Below are 17,687 nucleotides of genomic sequence, written 5' to 3' on the forward strand. Positions count from 1 at the left end.
GGACAGCAGCGCCAGCCGCTAGAGCGGCAGTGCGATTTGCTTGGCTGGGTCCCTGAACGTGAACCTTAGCTGCGTGATCGACACGGCCAGGGCCAATTGCAATGCAAAGCATCTCCGCCGCTCTCATATCTGTAGAATGGTTGTCGAACGACTGTGCATGCGTTGAACTGCCTCCTTCGTAAGTTGGCTGCCGGCTGTTTCTTCGGCACTGTTCTCCGAAGTCGGCCGTCTATCCACGATGCCGCGCAAGTGGGATGGGCGCTAGGTGGGTTTGGCAGAAGCTCCGAAAGTATCGCTGGACAAACACGCGCAGACCACGAGATTACGATATTATATCCTGATTGTTTGTACTGTAGAGGGTATATGGACTGACGCAGTTCTTTTGTATAGCCATTATGCATCATTGTCGTTACTGCACATGTAGGGTGATACAGAGTCCCCTTTGTTGATAGGTATGAATAGCAAAAAATGTCGCAAGTACTCCAAACCCAAATGCGTCCTATCCAACAGTTGCAGTGCAACATGTAATGCAAATCAAACCAAAGCAATTCGCCGTAATGCGTCCCAAGGGACGGGGAATAAACCAAGCCTCCTTCATATGCAACTTGCTGCAGACCCTGTGCAACTCTTATGATCGTGGGTATGAGGGCCAAATGTGCCCAAGAAATCGCGCATCGAGCGCCCAGGTTGGTGCGAACCTGCCATTGTTTTTGCATCAGCGCTGCACCCTAGCGCCGGCCTTGATCTCCCTCTTCATCTCTTCAAGCTTCTTGTGCATCTTGAGTAGATCGTTTCTCTGTGCTTCGGTTGGCGGAGACGCGGCCTCGGTCAACCTCCAATATAACTCTTCGTACTTGGTGTAATACTTTTGGAACTTTTGAGACAGCTCGACTGTCTGGCGGAAACTCAGGTTTGGGATGGTAGGTGATGTGGTCGAAGATGATGAGTCGCCGGGGGAAGGGTGAGATTTGTTGTTGTAGCGGGAGGCAAGACCGACATTGATGCTGGTGACTTTGCGGACCTTAGGAGCGGTGATAGGTGTGTTAGATGTGGAGGAGTCGTCAGACTTGCGCTTGAGAGAGCCGTTGCTCGAAGGAGTAGAGCCGTTGAACCTGCCGTTGGCATGTGAAGGGGTATGGTTGGGTGTTGCGCGTTCGGCATTGGGCTTCTTCACGGCGAGGTTGTGGTTGTGAACGTCGCTGTCAATATCGTTTGCCTTGCGCTTCAGCGATCGGTCGGAGTTGCCGTACGATGACTTGACAGGCGAAGCTGCTGCCGCGAGAGCCTTATGGACTGGGTGGCTATCCTCGAAGTCGCTGGCGTTGACTGGGGGTGAAGCCGAAAGAGGAGAAGGGTTCTTGGGTTTGGTGTTATATATAGGCTTGACAGGCCGATGTTGGTACGAGTCGCGCGGTACGGCCATCTTGGGCTTTGCGCGTGGTGTCGAGTTAGAAGAATTGACTTGAGACGCGTAGACCTTCTTGGTACGGACTTTGGAAGCCTCGGTGGGTGGAGTTGGGCGAGGGGCAGCTTTGATGTCGGAAGTGAAGGCTGGAACCGGAGTGGGCGTGGTCGCCTTTGCAATATCGTCCTTCACCTCCTTTGTAGCTGGCTTGTCTGCGCCCAGTAGCTTGTCTTTCGCCGCTTTGCTCAGCTTGCTTGCAGCACCCTCCTTCGGCGGCTTGAGCTCCTTCTCCTTGACTTGCTTAAATTTCTTCTCGCCATCGACCTTCCTCTCCGTGGGCTTGTCATCGACCTTCTTCGCAGCAGGCTTTTTCTTCGTGAAATCCGACATCTTGTGCAAGGGAGTCGAGGCTTTTGGTTTGGCCTCCAGAGCCTTGACCTTTGAGCGCGACAAGCATATGCCTTGTCCTCGCTGTTCACGTGGCAGCAGGATCTGCCAAAGCTTGTCTTCCTTTGCCAATCGAAGGCGATCAAACGACTTGATTGCACCCTCGATGGCCTGGTCACGCTCCTCCGACGTCGAGTAGGGAAACCTGTAGGGGTTGATGTCACGAAACGACTTGTCAGTCAGCTGCCACTTGTCCGAGTCTTGTGTCGATCGTTTGGCAATTTTGGGGAGGAGCTCCTTCAGGGTGGCAGTACATGTGCGACATGTCTTGGCAAGGGAAGCCTCGGAAGCAGGCTCGCGGGCGAGGAGATGAATGACGGGCACGCGGAGAGCCGCAACAACAGCCTCGTGAGTACCGCTCGGCTGAGACGTGGGAGGACGCTTGTGCATGGGGGAAGCAGGCATGCTCGGTAGCGGTGAGCCGACCTTGGAGGGAGCAAGGTGCACGGGTTTGAACCCTGTCGAAGGGTACCGGCGGTGGCCAGGAGTGCGGACAGGAGTGGCATCGCCGACGATAGTCCTGAATTGCAACAATTGTTAGTCCGTATGTTCTCATGTCACTGTGGCTATGCGTAGCGCATGTGGTGCAGAAAGGGTAGAGGGTGCATGAGCCTCTCGACTAGACAGTAGAGATCGCTGGGCAGCCACGGGAACACCGGGGAGGCATACTTGTTGGCTTCCTTGAACTCTGAAATCGCAGCCATGCTACTCTTGAGAGTGGCCAGCGCCGAGTCGACGCCTGCAGTCACGTCTGCTGCCTCCTGTACGATGAGGTTGTGGTTGATCACGGCGGCGAATTCTAGGGCATCGTCACTGCCAGTCCCGCTGGGTTTGTACAGTTCGTATGTGTGCGTCTCGGGACTGCTCTGCAGCACGTGGGTCTTGTCGCCGTATTTCAGTTGCTGTTGTGCTTGTTAGTCGTGGTTGCTCTTGCCTTGCTCGAATCGAGCTTCACCGCCCGGTGCAACACCAACAATCGGTGATGCACAGAGAGCTCCAACGGACATTGGCACACGTACAGGAGTCCGGCCGAAGAGTATCTGCGGCGGTTTCCCGCTCCGCATGCTCTCGAGGAGCTCGTCGACAATGTCCTGTGTCATTTCCACCTGCATGGCCTGCACCGGCGGCGGTCGGTCTCCGATGTCGCCGTCCGGGGCGCCGACGAGGGCAATGCCTCTGGACGGGAGCATCGTCGTCATCGTGGTTGGTGTTCTGGCGTATCGTCCCTGGAGAGAGGCGGAAGAGGCCTGGAGCTCGCACCCGGAGATGTCGTCAAGGGAAGCAATGCATGGAGAGAGCACCCAGGCACAGTGAGGTAGGCGAGCAACCAGCGCGGGCGTGAAGTGGCGGCCCGTCACTGAGCTGCTGGTGTTTGGTCGAGCGTTGGCACTCCAGGAGTGACGGGGAGCAGACAAAGGGCTCGCTACTCGGAGATCCGTCAGACACCAGGTCGGTCAGACTGTCATAGCGCGGTTGTCCCGGATTCCCAGCAAGCAGCGTGCACGGGTGTCAAGGTACGAAGTGCGGTGCGTGCTGAAACGATTGCAACGATTGGCTGTTACGGATGGAATGAATAGCTGGCAGGAGCGTTCCAAACTCGCAGACAGTCCTCGATGTGCTCACACAAGACAGCCGTACAAGAGTGGAGTGGGAGAGAGTGCAGTGCAGCGGTCGCAGCACGCAGTTGGCAGCCGAGCGAAGCGTGATGTTGGGCGAGCGTGCATGCCTGTAGGCTGTGAGGGCGCGGTGGAGCCGGACAAGGGCGGTCGAGGCATAGAGCAATTACGCCTGTTCTGGACGCCAAATCCAGCGGCGGCCCGCATGAGAAGCACCTCGTGCTACATCAATCTGGAGCCTGCTGCAAGGCATTGCCTCACTGCGCAGGCGCACTCCCATTCCATATGGTAGATACAAGCCATGGCTGCCACAATCAGCTCTGGAGCAGATTCGCAGAGCGCGCTCGAATCCCTGGAGCCGCCGCAGACCGCTCACGGCTCACGTCTTTGCTCGAGTCACTCAGCACTGCGCCATGCACGCCATGCACGCCGTCGCTGACTGACCTGAGCAGCGCGCTGACGCCGCTGAGGCCGGCGCCAGGCTCGGCAGCTCCACCGTTACTCGTGGCAGGCCGCCGACCAGCAAATCGCTCTGCGTTTAAAAAACGACAGCGGCGGAAGTTGGGTGCCGTGCCAGAAACCCTGGGCCTAAGCCAGGGCCGGGGATGTACTGGCGTACCTGTTTCGCCGTGCAGCCCTGGACGTGCGCCAGCACTGTGTTTGAGGCTGCAGCGTCGCCATGCCTACTGTTGGCCTTGCGTTTTACGTCGACACGATCACTTCAGGGCAACCGTAATGCTCTGGAGGACGCGTGCGCCTGACCAGCAGGGAACCGCAGGAACCTCGCATCACCCGCAGCGCGCTGTCATCCGCTGTGGCGGGTTTGCGCCCATCGGTGTTTAGGTCCAACTTGATCGGGAGCGCCACGGCAGCTTAAGCAGCGAACGAGTCCTATTTTGGTCCAGCCTGGGTCACGGGAGAGTCCCGCTTCTGTCCTTGCCCGCAAGACAAGCATGCTCGTGCTGGCAGCCGCTGCGAAATAATGCTCTTTGCAGTTGCTGCTCCCACTACCGCGAAGAGGACGCACACACATCAGAGTGGATATCAACGAAAGCATCAGGCCATGTTCGTATCCACTCCTGCCGATAACTTCCCCACGCACGCAGGACTCGTCCATACACACCACCCCACTCCGGCAATGGCCCGCGCCTGGCGTGACGTGCAAGCAAACCGGGCAAGCGATCGCGCATAACAACGCAGAGCCAATTGACCACGTGTAGCAAATGGATGAGCACTAGAATGCAGACTAGAAATATATCCGCGTCGGAATCTCGCAATCGGTTCGGCGGCGAGGAGCAGGATTGACCGACTGTTGACGAACATGTTACGTTGCGAATGCGTGAGTAACCACAAGTGCAGGTAGGCGAGCTCGAGCTGGCTTGATCTCGCTCGAATCATGCAGCAGCCGGCCCCATCGCTCACAAGTATCAATGCAGGCACCCTCAACTTGCCCTGCAGACCGGTCGTTCTCAACAGTATGAGCTGAGACTCGACCTTGAGGCGAGCGTAAATCTGCAACACGGACCTCGTTCCTGCAGCTCAGACACGCTCCGTTTGAGGGACATGCTCTGGAAAGTGTGCCTCCTTCCACGCCGACATTAGATACAAAGCCGCCGCGGGGTACATAGATGAAGTATCACAGACTGCAGTCACCAGATCACCAGGAACAGCAGACTAGTGCCAATGTTGCATTCATCCAGTTCGCCCTCGCTCGTGTAACCGCTTCCGAGGAACTCCAGGCCCCCGTGTTGCCGGAGAGCAAGATCGGACGACTCTGAGAAAATAGCCGCAGACTGAAAATGCACACCAAATGAACGCGTCACGGCATTCAATAGCAGTCAACAGTCCAAGAAGCTTTCTAATTGCTGCTGCCACATGACACATGCAATTCGAATTTCCGGAACTGCCGTGCTACCTCGACGTTCAAGGTGGCGCTCGTTCAGGGCCTTCTTGACATCGAGGCTGACTAGCTTCGCCCACCCATTTCTTCCACAGCACACCACAGCGGTCCAGCCACGATCCCTATGCGGTAGCAAATCCCGAAATAAGTGGCCCTTCTCCGGGGTCGCTCGCATTGCGCAGACCCCAGTTCGCGATATCAAAATGAACGTTAATCGCCGATCTCCCAACACCCAATGCCCGCACCTCGGTGGTCGATCAGCGCTGCTTACAGTTCTTCTGCTCCACAGTAGACGCCCTTCACGTCTCCAACTGCGATCCCTAAATTCCATGAACATCTGACTCGCTGGTCGTGCTATTGAGCGGCGTTGCAAATCACCAGGCACGCCGATGCAGTGGCTGCGCAACCCCTCGCTCGCATCCCAGCTCGTGTTCTGGCGCTTCCCAGATTGAGTGCGGACTTGTCACACTGCACGCGACTTGTTTGGGCAAGCAGGTCTATACTTATTTCGGCAAGTCCACAGCAAGTCAATTGGGTTGTTACTCCTTTATTACTAGATGGTGTTGTGTCTTACCACCTGCTGTTCGCATCGTAGACTGCGCGATAAGGCGATGATGCAAGGCACCGACAGTCCTGCGTTTTGTGGAGGATGACAGCAAACGGTGTGCGGCAGGGTGTGACGGCTTAACGATGCTCCTGAGGCGGCAGTGGCGCAGGGCAACATGATCGCCTTATTGATCGCCTTATTGATCGCCTTATGCCCATGGCAATCGCATATTGATAGTCATAGGCGCCCTGTCGATCACGCTTCACATTTGTCTCACTTAGATGTCATCACACGCGTGGTTGGTAGCAATGCACTCGTGACTAAAATACGGCCGCTTGGGTAGGAATGTAGGTTCTGATGCGCCATCAAGGTATCGTTATCCATTCAGTACTCCAAAAGCAAGTCCACCGGGTCGGACAGAGGAACAATCACGCCGAAGCGCGTGACATGCCAACCCAACCAGAACGCCTGCAATGCTTGTCCCTTTCTTAAGCTAGCAAGCTCGACTCCAAATGAGAAAGTGCAACAGCCGCCAAAGCGAGATGCAGGCTGGTAATTGCTCGAACACCGGGCTCAAGGATCAAGCTCCTCGGGCGTCTGGTGGCGGGCGAGAACGAGGCGCTTGTACTCGGCAGGATCCTTGTCCCAAAGCTCAGCAGCCTGGCCGTTGAGGGGACTTGAACTAAACAGTGTGAGCTCTGCTTTTTCGTGTCCTTCAACATCGGGATACACTCACTTATTCGGCTCGCCTAGCAAGCTCTGCAGACTTAGCAACACTGTGCCAATGTTGTAGATCGCACTCCACTTGTCCTTCAGAATATCCAGGCAGATTCTACCTGAGAAGTCGACGTTGGGATGGTAGATCGGTGTCTTGAACAACACTGTGGGAGGAGAGTACGGGTAGTTGTTGGCGAACTCCATGGACAGCTTGAAGATAAGCCCGGCGTACGGTGTGTCGGCGGGGCCGTCAATGGTCGCGGTCCACAGTGTGATGTCGGAGTCGGAGGGGAAGGCGGTGATGCCAGGTGTGGGCTTCATCATGATATCCATGAGCTCCTTCTGGAGTCTGGCGCCTGTCAGTTGATGTTCGTGTAGAGTCGAGACCAAAACACATCAGATGGGAAAGTCGGGAAAGCACATGCGTACCGCTGAGCGACTGTTGCGTTGCTGCCTGCCATGACTACGGTTGTGTGTCGTGCTGCTGTTGCGAAGCTTCTGGTCGTGTGCGCCGGATCTAGGTGTTGATGTCCACTCAAGTTCCGGAAGCGGCTTGCGGGTGTGAAAGTGAGGAAAAAGTTCCGGATCGTTCTAGTAAGCTATTGAGACAGCACCACAAACTGAATGGTGACTAGAGTTCTGGCGTGGATGCGTGTGCTGATGCGCGGTTCCGGAGTTGACAGCTCCTGTGTTGTGTTTTGGGTCCTTGCGCAGGGTCTGCCAGGGTAACGCTTCGCGTAGGATCCCTGCACGCGTTCGCGGCAAGTCTAGCCCGTTCCGCTGCTGATCGTGCTTGTCGAATCGTTGCGCATCAGGCACGCGTCTTTGTGGCAGGGGTCGAGAGGAGACGAAGACTGCGAACACTCTATCTGTACAATGGCCTTGTTGCTACTTCGCGTCGAAGACACTGTAGCCATCGCATTGCCGTGAATCGTTCGTAAGAGCCTGCGAGAGTGCGAGCCAAGGACAACAACAAGAATTACAAGTCGTCTAGCCCACCCATTTCTTTCTGCTCTACCAGTCTTCGCTCGAGACTACATCGCAACACCCTGTGTTTCTCCAGCACACCCCATTGCTTCAGCCGATCGTCCTCACTGTCCCAATACACCGCCCACCCGAAACCACCACTCTCTTCCTCCACAGCGACCAAGCTCTCGTCGTCCTCGAGCGTGAGACCTTGCTCATCCTCTGTCCAGTCCCACGGCCCTACAATATGGTGCTTTGCTTCTGCCCTCGGCCCGTACTTCAGCTCGCGTGTCTCCTTATTTGCGTAGACCCAATTGAGCTTTGGGCGCATCGCATTAGACTTTCCCTTCGACGAGCTCGGCACTGTGCTGACAAGGCCGAGCATGGGGGGCGCGGGCATTGGTCGATGCGGGAGATCAAGGTCTTCGGTGGGAAATGGGTAGAAAAAGCCGGTGAAAGGATGCGGTGCTTCGCCGCTGTCAGGATCTTCCTTTGGCAGGCCAGTTTTGGAGTCTTTAGGCCACAGTTGGAGCTGCATAGTCTGTCAATATACTTTGTCTTGTCTTCTCGATGCTGCGCATCTACCTTGCCGTCTTTCAACACGATAATTGCACCATCGACCTCATCCTTCTTCCGTGACTGTGCATCGCAGTACACATCTACGTAGAAGGGCTCCTGACGTTCGGGTGCTTCTGCTTCTTCGTCGAGCAGCTGCTGCTGGTGCACTGCTTCGCTTGCGCCAACGGCTGTGGGGATGCCAGCGATCGTGAGTAGATCCAGTAAAACCATGGTTTACGTTCGGTCAGAAAGTTGCAGGAGAGCGAAAGCTACTGATGACACTTCACGCATTGGTAACATGGTGGGTTGACGGAACCTGCAAGAAAGCTGTTGTTGAAGCTGGCTTGAATTCGGCACGATGCTGTCATCGGTTGCGCGACTGCGGAGACCTGCGCTTGCAGGGATCCTCAATTCTGATGCAACATCCATGCCAATGTTCTCCGTCAACCTCACCCATCACACGATAAACCCGCCATTGAGACTCTCAAGCCTCCGAACTGTTACAAGCTTCATGCTGGTCATCTATGTCATGACGATTGCCGAGCTCATCACGTCAGGTTGGGCGGCATTTCCCATCCAGGTCCACGCTTCGTATCGGTTAATCGCACCTCTAAAGCTGTCCGATCCTCAATACACTCACGAGTGTAGTCTTCGAAGTCCACGATGTAACTGTGAGTAAGCATAGCAGCAGCATAATCAATCGTATGTACTATTTGACTCGTCTCTGTCCCATAAAAATTCGCATAGCGCAGTCTTTCGGGAGATTTCCTGCCTCCAGACGCCCCTGGCCACAAGGTCAGTCAGTATCCATCATGCTCCAGAACTCGTCGTATGCAGTCCGCTTCCCTTGCATTTTGCTCATGAGGATGAACACCGCAAATACTTTAGGCACAAAATCGATGGGCTGAGGTATGTGCGCGCAGTCCGCGGAGCGCTTTTTAGGGTGCAGCGATGAGGTATGTCAACCGCATGCATCGCCATGGTGATCAGCTCCTCAGCATTTGACACCGCCTCTCGAGCTTTTTCAAGACCTCTTCGCGTTTGGCGCTTTCTCCAATCTTTCTCGGCGGTCGCGAAGCCTCTCGTCTCGGAGAATGATGCTCTCGACCGTGCTTTTGAACTTGCGCATGCACCAGAGTACTGTTATACCAGATTGAAGGTATAGAACTTACTGTTATTTCGCTTTAACGGTCGCCTTTTCTCCAACAGCATATGTTTCATGGGGATCGCTGACGTATCTTGCCACGTCCAGTATTTGGTATCGCTTACGTTCAACGTCTCTGATGTCCTTCACCTGCTTTGCAAACTGCTACAACCCCTGAGCTTCTCTAGGCCAACTAGCTAGGATTAACAACTTGTCATCTTGTCCTGGACACAGCATTCTCTCTCTTGTTGCGCACATGACCAGTACTTACTAAGCTCTATGTTCTTTGTCTCTGTCAAATCAATCACGACAATATGCCAACCTGTCCTCGTCGATGTTCCACCCTGGCCAGCCTAACCTTCTGCCGCTCCCTTGGGCTCTTAATCTACCAATGCATAACTTCGAGACGTGCTTCATAGCAAATAGTTCATTAATCAAAAGGCGTAGAGCCGCTAATACAGCCCACTTATCAACGCCTAGAAACCGGGAGGTAGTCCAGTCAAAGATAGGATGCGAGTCCTATGCGTACAATGCGTATCGCAGAGGTAGCGCAGTGCTTCGATCTCTTGCAATGCAGAGATGTCGCAGCAAGGATCGAGGTGAGGGTGCACATCACGTGATCCGCACCTGGATATTTGGCCGATCAGACACTGGCGATCTACCACGCCATGGTGAGCGGAATTGAGTACAGCTCGGAACCGTGATTAGGGCTCTAATTAGGGTATAGCTGGATGAGTATTGATGTATATATTCTGCTCATTCAGCACCGTAGATAGAACAAGGAACTTGATCACTTTCTTCACACTTGATCAATGATCAGAGACTGCTCAGCTTCCACAAAAGATTCTTTTTTCAAAGCGTTAGGCGGATCTGTTGCAATAGCCAGAACGTCTTTAACACCTTCAAGATGCTGTTTGTCAAGAGGCTTAATACTAACGACTTTGTGTAGCCCCTCCTCGTGTTCCTAACATCTATGTCCCGCGAATGTTTCACAAAACGGGCAGTATTCATGAAAAGCTCAAGTAAGCAGCTAGTCAGTGATAGTTGACCTTGACGATCACTGGTTTTCGATTCGGGAAGGGCATACTAGCAATGTCGACATGGCAGCATCTAAAGACTTGCCTATCTTTGAAGAGCGAGATGTCTCGTTGGTATTCGTGCGCGACAGTGCCTTCGTCAACCCCCATCGTGTGTTGTTAGAATGCTAATGGGCCATCAGCTGCCAGTCACTGAGCCTCTCGACTTCGATGACGCTCTCCGAGCGGCCCGATTCTGCGGACAGAGTAGACGGGTACAGCAAGCGGAGAAAGATGAAAAACAATAGGTAAGATCCTGAAACGCAAATAACGATGGGTGCACAGCTTGTACTTAAAACAGTGGCTTCCTTCTACAACATAGCTAGCAGTCATACACGATGATCTACATCTCAATCCCCACTGAACATAGTGATAGTACAGGCAGAAAATGGCATCACGGTTTCATCCGCCCAAATACCGAAACAGTATACTCGCCCACATGGCATCCCTTGCAGCCCACTGTTTCCGTACAACTTGCGGTCAACCTTCGTGTGGACTCTTCTCGTCCCACCCTAAGTCAGCTCAGTAACCAAGAACAACAACCGGCCAACGTTCACACACAACAAATCCCATCTTCTCATTCGCCACTAAACGTATCGATACTCTTCCACGCATCCCTCCCCTTATGCCACTTCCCGGGCGCCTCAGGCCAATGCTGCAGTGTCCATAATCGAATGACTGCGTTGGCAGTCAACCCCCCCCACTCAGCGCTCCCCTTCGCCGGCAGCTTATAACTTTCCGGCACCTCCCTTTCCGGCCCGGGATTCACCTTACACCGCCCCCTCTTGCACTTCCCGCCACACCCATAGCAGCTCCACTCATAGTTGCCATGGAAGCAACCCGAATTTTGACCCCAGATCGAAAATTTCGTGCGGCCTGCGAGCCCTCGCCGGCTGATATCGTGTTTGCTGAGCTGGTACTTGGGGTTCGAGAGCATGTTGTCTTCAGGTTTTCCAGGGCGGGCGTAGTTCCAGAACCAGTCAAGGCCGCTCAGGTCGTTGAGGTAGTTTATGTCAATGACGTAGTCGCAGAGGTCGAGTAGTCGGTCGTCACAGTCAGTGTCTGAGGAGCCGTGGATTGTTGGCGAGAAGCCCGAGTCACGACACTGTTGGAGGGCTTTGCGACCGTCCGCGGATTCGGCGTAGGCTGATGATGTGTGAAGATGGATATCGGATGCGGTAACGCCCCACATGAAAGAACGACGTTGATCGGATGGTGGCTGAGCTGGTGTAGGAAAGTTGTCGAGGAGCATGTCGAGGATGTGCCGGTCGTCTTTGGTGAATATAGTGAAATGGAAGCAATGGCGAGGCGTATCGACATTTATGCCAAGTGATTGCGACTGTCGGACGTATCTGTGAAGGAACCTCTCGTGATCGTCTCGTGTCTTCTGGTGATTTCCATAGATAGACGGCAGCGTCGAAGAGGTGCGAACATATGCGACTCGTGTGCGCGGTGTAGTTCTTGACATTGCGATCTTTTCAAGTGTGAGGAAGCCAGCTGAGAAATTAGAGAAAATAACCACTGAGGTCGTAAGTGATGGCGATGCGGCTTGAGTCACAGCTGTGATGGCGCTGACTGATGGTGACTGTGGTCGGATGAAGACTAGTGTGTTTAGCTTGAGGCTTGCGAGCCTGAACTACCTCCATGTTAGGTTATGACTATTAACATTAACTACCTAGTATGCATAATGATCGTGACGATCATAAAGTCTATCAAACGCCCCCAATGCAAACGAGGCCCGCTCTGCAATCAACATCGACACAATAACGCTTCAAAACAACAACGCAGCTTTACTCCTTCTTCGGCTTCGCGATTGGGTTGCCTGCTTCATCGACAAGGCCCTTCGCGCGCATGACCTTGAGGGCGTCGTGTATAGGGTCGAGCTCGGGCCTGGGTGCCCGGTGCGAGTCGAAGTAGTTGTCGCACCAGGTAAAGTACTGGCCGTAGTTGACGGTGAAGTACATGTGGTGCAGCGTGTGGTGGGCCGGGCTGTTGATGAATTTCTCGGTCCAGTGGCCGGAGATCATGTCGCCGTCGTGGATGAAGATGGTCCAGATCTGCACGGCGACGAAGAGGACCATGTAGAGGTACCTGTTCATAGGACAGAGGAAGACGAAGGCGCTGGTCACGTGTTAGCAGGCGGAGGGATGGACTGACGAGTGCACATACTGGTACGGTAGCGACTGCACGTAGCCGTCGAGAGGGTGGAACGCCAGCGCAGCCCATGGCGTGGGAACTAGACAAGGTTAGCATTATTGTTATGTTGACGGAAAGGTAGTCGAGCACTGACCAATCCACTTGTGGTGTGGCTTGTGGATGTACTTGTAAACGCTCGGGTGGTGCTCGAGGCGGTGGATCCAATAGATGGCCACGTCGTTGAAAGCCATGTACAGAAGCGACGAAACAACGAGCCACCCCCAGCCGTAGCTCTTCACATCACCGTACAACAAGCTGTGGCCGCGAACCTCGCCCAAGAACCAGGGCAGAGTCAGGATGTTGATGAACGGGACAGCGGTCATGGACGACTTGATCTCTTGGCGCACTTGGTTCTGGAGGAATCTAGGGTGGTACTCCAGACGGCGATCAAAGATCAGGTAATATGAGAGTGCGCTGAAAATGAAGTAGAGCGCAGATGCGCCGAATTGCGTGATCAGGAGGATTGAGATGCTCTGGCGGTAAATGTTGTCGCGATCCCACAGAGACGTTGGCGCGCCATTGGCAGCCAGAAGGCCGTTGACATCTGTCGCGTTGCTGAGGCCGGCTCCAGGGTGCGGCAGGGCCCAGGCGTACGCCTTGTCGAACACAAGGGGGTCGAGGAGTTCCAATGCGACGTCCATGGCTTATGAGACTCCTGTGCAGGTCGGTGTCGGTGTACAAGCACTCGAGGCGGCGACAGCGGCAAAGATGTTTGATTCAAGGCGATCCGCAATTTGCCATCTCGTTTATCAGATTAGACGCATCGTCCGACCCGGATCAGAACGGCAAGTGAAAAATGCTTGCCGGGGCTGGAGCTTGGCAGGGGCACTGTGGGCCTGTGGCACGGGCTTACGATCCGTCGAAGCTAAGGACGCCTGACGGCCAACAGAAAGTGGAGTCTTCCTGAGAATCTCACGCGACGTGTAATTGCTACGTAAGTTGGAGGACTTCGTTGAGCAGCCTTGGGATCAACAAGAGATACAACGATGGATATGGTCATGGCAGACGTTTGATTGTTCCACGAACCGAACGTGTCATGCTGAGGCTCGGCAGAAGACATCCGGTGCCAAAACCCTGGCCCTCGCCACCTAGATGTACAATGGCTCTTAATACACGAATCATACATGTTATACAGCCGGGACATTTCCTCATCTTACTAGTAGAACGTTCTTCGTCATCTCACAAGTAGGACGTGACCAGGCTCTCAAAATATTTCCGCGCGCCACTCAGGTCGATGTTGGCCTGCTTCTTCGATCTGTCGCCTTCTGAAAGAGGCTGACCGCAAGCTTCCTCGAGCACCCTCATCGCCGCTTCTTCCGCCGGCGAATTTGCTATCTGCATGTTCATACCACCGCTCTCGACGTCGCGCTTGCCTACGACAATAATATGGTTGTACTTCTTCGCACGAGCGTCGGCAATCTTCTTGCCGAGTGGCCGGCTGCTGGTGTCGATGTCGATCGGCAAGTGGATGTTGGATAGCGGCAGGGGCTTGGGCGATGATGAAGGGGCGGGCGTCGGTGCTTCGTGAGACTGCACTCCCGAGAGCACAGACTGTATGCGCGAGACGTGTTCTAGCACGGCGGGATCGGAGTTGAGCGAGAGCACAATGGCGGGGCGTGGAGAAAGCCAGAAGGGATATTTGCCTGCATAGTGCTCGATGAGTAGCGCCATGAAACGCTCAATGGAGCCGTAAATGGCGCGATGAACGATGACCGGACGACGGTACGCGGGGTCGAGACCAGCATCCATGGACGAGTGTGACCCCGCCTCCATCTCCCCAGGTGATGCCTGGTACTGGAGGTCGAAGCGCTGCGGCAGCTGGAAGTCGAGCTGGATGGTCGCCGTCTGGTGCTCCTTGCCGTTCGAGTCTTTGAGGATGATGTCGATCTTGGGGCCGTAGAAGGCGCCGTCGCCCTCGTTGATAGCCCATTCACGACCAACATTGTTCAACGCAGTGGTCAGCTGGGCCTCGGCTCTGTCCCACTCTTCAATGTTGCCAATGAAGCTGTCCTTCGGGCGGGTCGAAAGGAGTAGCTTGTATGGCCCCAGCCCAAACGTCTCGTACACCATGCCGACGAACTTCAACGTCTGCTCGATCTCGGACAGGATCTGGTCGGGGCGGCAGAAGATGTGCGCATCATCCTGGTGGAACCGGCGTACCCTCGTCAAGCCAGTCAACGACCCTGAGATCTCGTTCCTGTGCAAGGCGCTGAAGTCTGCAAGCCGGACGGGGAGGTCGCGGTAGCTCTTGATGTCAGTGCTGAACAGCAGGCAGTGGCCCGGGCAGTTCATCGGCTTTAGGCCCATCTCCTCTTCCTCCTCGCCCTTCTTGTCTCTCCCCTCCACGCTGAACATGTCTTCCGCGTAGTTCTGCCAGTGCCCCGACTTCTCCCACAGCGACTTCTTGTATATGATGGGCGTGATGACCTCTTGGAAGCCGAACTGCGGGTACTGCGCGCGCAGGAAGGCCTGCAGTCTGCCGAAGACATATGCGCCATTGGGCAGGATGAGCGGCGAGCCGGGGCTGTAAGGTGACGTGACGAAGAGGTTGTGCGTCGCCGCGAGCGTGCGGTGGTCGAGGGCGGGCGTGGGCGGTGCAGCAGCCGCATTGGTCGGGTCACGCTGCGGTGCAGAGGACAGCTTCACCGAGGCGTGAAATTGGTGCGGCGCAGAACACGAGCAGCTCCGAAGGGACGTCCTGACATATTGGCGGCTCCAGAGCTGGCGCAACGGGACTCGCAGTGCTGATCCCAGCGCGCGTGGCATCGAGAAGACTGGCAGCTTTCACGTGTTGCGGAGGTCGAGATGCACTTTCCCGAGCCGGCGCCTTGGCCATTTCCTTGCGGCTGCCGGCCTTCCTTTGAGCCCCGGCACCCTGCGGCCCGACCTCTTGCACAAACATGCCTCGCAGAAACATCCTGCAAGAGGGCCATGGAGGCATTCACAGGTGCGAAACGAGTTTCCGCAGTAGAAGTTTCTCATCGACGGAGCTCGAGGACAGGACATCGTCTGGCTGCTGAAGCCAAGCCTGATTGGCAGGTGCCTACGTCACACGATGTATGGAGAGTGGCGGTCTTCACTCCAGCCTCCTACACCAAAACACTGTCGCACTGCTACCCTGACCTTGTTGTCTGTTGTCTCACTCTTGGTGTTTGCAAACATTTCTACCACTGATGTGACTTGATCCCTGGCGACTACCTCACACTCCATCAACGGCGACAATAAACCCATAGAGCCCCCGACTCGAGGACTTCCCAGCATGGGCAGACGAAGCAAGAACTCGCAGCAGAAGCTCAGAGCAAGTCTGGGCGATAGCTGGGACGATGCCAACTATTCCACCGACGGCGCCTCCACCGCTAACCACAGCGAGATTGAGCTAGAGCCCTCAGATAATGAGCTGGCACACGAGTTGGATGTTGGCGCAGGAACTTCCGGCATCAAAGAAGATCCATTCTCTCAACCCCTGCCCAAGGACCGCCTGGCTCGAAGCTCAAGAATTGACAATGACCGCACCCCACGAACGTCAAAGCCGGTCGAGCCTTTGACTCAGTCAGAACAACCAGGACCATCATTCATTATGCCTAAGCTAGAAGACTCGCTACAATCTTCCAACGGATCGCCGTCGCGTAGACCGCAGATTCGCAGCCAAAATGTACGGAATAGAACTCCACATCTGCGGACTTTAGATCGTTCTACTACCTCCTACAACCCCACTTCGAGGGCTCAGCCAACTCCAGCGCCCACGGAACACCAACAAAGCCCTCTTGGCTTCATCTACGAGAACTTTCTGTCTCCCGTTGCCCGTTACCTCGTGGGTGTGTTTGGTCACACCATGGGCAATCTGCAGCCCCTTTTTGGTCTTGCGCTGGCCATCGGCGTACTCGTCTTCGGCGTCCAGCTCGCCATTGGGTCTGCTCGCTCCAGTCTGACCATGGCTCTGACGCCATTGTGTCTTATTCCTGGTTCTTCCTACGTTGCACCGTTCTGCTCAACATCAGCGATTCACGATGACCAACGTGTCGACTTTGAGGGACTGCTCCACGCGCAAACCGGCTTGGAGGATATCCTGGACGCAGCGAAGGACACATCGACACTTCCCTCTACCATCAAGGATTCTGAGCTTGCCATCCGCGATCTGCGCGGCCTGGTGCGCCATTCTCGCCTGCCTTCGCGCCACTCGCTGAGTCTGGAGTTTGACAACTTCATCAGGACCGCCAACGACGCCTCCATGGACCTCTCCCGCTTCAATTCCCGCATTGGCGCAACCGTAGACAGAGTGATTGCAACGAACACCTGGACAAGGGCTGTACTCTCGGGTATTTCCGAGCAGGAAGCTTCCTACGGCACGCTTGACCGCGTCTACGGCGCCCTCACACGGGCCTTCGTTGCTCCCCCACCCACACTCCACGAACGCATCTTCGACCAGTACTCTGTCCACGTCAGCAAGAACGCTGAAGAAATCACCAAGCTCATCGACACGGGCGTCGCGCTACACGCCGTGCTGCAACACCTAGACGAGCAACTCGACACCATCTACCAAATCGCCATCAACGACGACGCGACAATCACCAAGAACCAAGAAGAGCTGCTGGCCCAGCTCTGGACCATCGTCGGCGGCAACAGGTCCAAGCTCAATACCAACAACAAGAAGCTCATGCTCCTAAGGAATGTGTCGGCGTACCGCAAGAAGGCGCTCACCCACGTCTCTGAGACGCTGCTGAAGCTTAGAGAGATTCAGGCTGAATTGGAGAATCTGAGGGAGGGCGTTGAGGCACCCACGGTCCTGGGCTACAGGGACGATCTGCCAATCTCATATCACTTGGAGCTGATTGACAAGGGCGTTGACCGACTGAGGACGGCGAGGGGAGAGAGTATGAGGGTCGAGGGTGAAACGTACAGGAATCTGGTTGGACGTGGCAAGGAGGAGCGGCGGGAGTTGCCCGCGCCGATTGTGACTGCGAAGGTTAAGTGAGTGTCGGAGTGTGAGTCAGCGCTGCAGTTGGATGAGGAGCTTGCTTTCATGCATTATTAGCCATGTCCCGTGCCGTAGAATGTGTAGATACCCTAGTCTTATCTCATTGTCAGCATCCCCATTTCTGACGCTCATAGATTGGT

General features: G+C 55.1%; 7 protein-coding genes across 7 annotated transcripts; 1 reads left to right on the plus strand and 6 right to left on the minus strand.

Moving 5' to 3' along the window:
• Nucleotides 1-715: 715 nt before the first annotated feature.
• M421DRAFT_103564 (uncharacterized protein) lies at nucleotides 716-3,051 on the minus strand (the record flags this gene model as incomplete). Its single annotated transcript, XM_033586916.1, has 3 exons — nucleotides 716-2,372; nucleotides 2,522-2,754; nucleotides 2,872-3,051. The coding sequence occupies 3 exons, from the start codon at nucleotides 3,049-3,051 to the stop codon at nucleotides 716-718; spliced, it is 2,070 nt and encodes a 689-aa protein (XP_033445101.1).
• Nucleotides 3,052-6,207: 3,156 nt separating this feature from the next.
• M421DRAFT_424481 (ubiquitin-conjugating enzyme) lies at nucleotides 6,208-7,242 on the minus strand. Its single transcript, XM_033593766.1, has 3 exons — nucleotides 7,062-7,242; nucleotides 6,652-6,981; nucleotides 6,208-6,597 (listed from the first exon to the last, which is right to left on the minus strand). The coding sequence occupies exons 1-3, from the start codon at nucleotides 7,091-7,093 to the stop codon at nucleotides 6,489-6,491; spliced, it is 471 nt and encodes a 156-aa protein (XP_033445102.1). The 5' UTR covers nucleotides 7,094-7,242; the 3' UTR covers nucleotides 6,208-6,488.
• A 190-nt stretch (nucleotides 7,243-7,432) lies between these two features.
• Nucleotides 7,433-8,486, minus strand: M421DRAFT_424483 (uncharacterized protein). Its single transcript, XM_033593767.1, has 2 exons — nucleotides 8,184-8,486; nucleotides 7,433-8,130 (listed from the first exon to the last, which is right to left on the minus strand). Exons 1-2 carry the CDS (start codon nucleotides 8,385-8,387, stop codon nucleotides 7,612-7,614), a joined length of 723 nt encoding a protein of 240 aa, XP_033445103.1. The 5' UTR covers nucleotides 8,388-8,486; the 3' UTR covers nucleotides 7,433-7,611.
• Nucleotides 8,487-10,656: 2,170 nt separating this feature from the next.
• M421DRAFT_424484 (uncharacterized protein) lies at nucleotides 10,657-11,891 on the minus strand. Its single transcript, XM_033593768.1, has one exon. The coding sequence runs from the start codon at nucleotides 11,842-11,844 to the stop codon at nucleotides 10,954-10,956; it is 891 nt and encodes a 296-aa protein (XP_033445104.1). The 5' UTR covers nucleotides 11,845-11,891; the 3' UTR covers nucleotides 10,657-10,953.
• A 77-nt stretch (nucleotides 11,892-11,968) lies between these two features.
• On the minus strand, nucleotides 11,969-13,324 carry M421DRAFT_424485 (putative sterol desaturase). The gene is made up of 3 exons (XM_033593769.1): nucleotides 12,667-13,324; nucleotides 12,546-12,612; nucleotides 11,969-12,497 (listed from the first exon to the last, which is right to left on the minus strand). Exons 1-3 carry the CDS (start codon nucleotides 13,211-13,213, stop codon nucleotides 12,167-12,169), a joined length of 945 nt encoding a protein of 314 aa, XP_033445105.1. The 5' UTR covers nucleotides 13,214-13,324; the 3' UTR covers nucleotides 11,969-12,166.
• A 52-nt stretch (nucleotides 13,325-13,376) lies between these two features.
• M421DRAFT_424486 (threonyl-tRNA synthetase) lies at nucleotides 13,377-15,358 on the minus strand. The gene has a single exon (XM_033593770.1). It carries the CDS (start codon nucleotides 15,336-15,338, stop codon nucleotides 13,752-13,754), a length of 1,587 nt encoding a protein of 528 aa, XP_033445106.1. The 5' UTR covers nucleotides 15,339-15,358; the 3' UTR covers nucleotides 13,377-13,751.
• A 22-nt stretch (nucleotides 15,359-15,380) lies between these two features.
• M421DRAFT_272065 (uncharacterized protein) lies at nucleotides 15,381-17,621 on the plus strand. Its single transcript, XM_033588812.1, has one exon. The coding sequence runs from the start codon at nucleotides 15,832-15,834 to the stop codon at nucleotides 17,542-17,544; it is 1,713 nt and encodes a 570-aa protein (XP_033445107.1). The 5' UTR covers nucleotides 15,381-15,831; the 3' UTR covers nucleotides 17,545-17,621.
• The last annotated feature ends 66 nt before the right edge of the window (nucleotides 17,622-17,687 follow it).

This window comes from Didymella exigua (assembly GCF_010094145.1).
Source record: "Didymella exigua CBS 183.55 unplaced genomic scaffold M421scaffold_35, whole genome shotgun sequence".
NCBI lineage: Eukaryota > Fungi > Ascomycota > Dothideomycetes > Pleosporales > Didymellaceae > Didymella > Didymella exigua.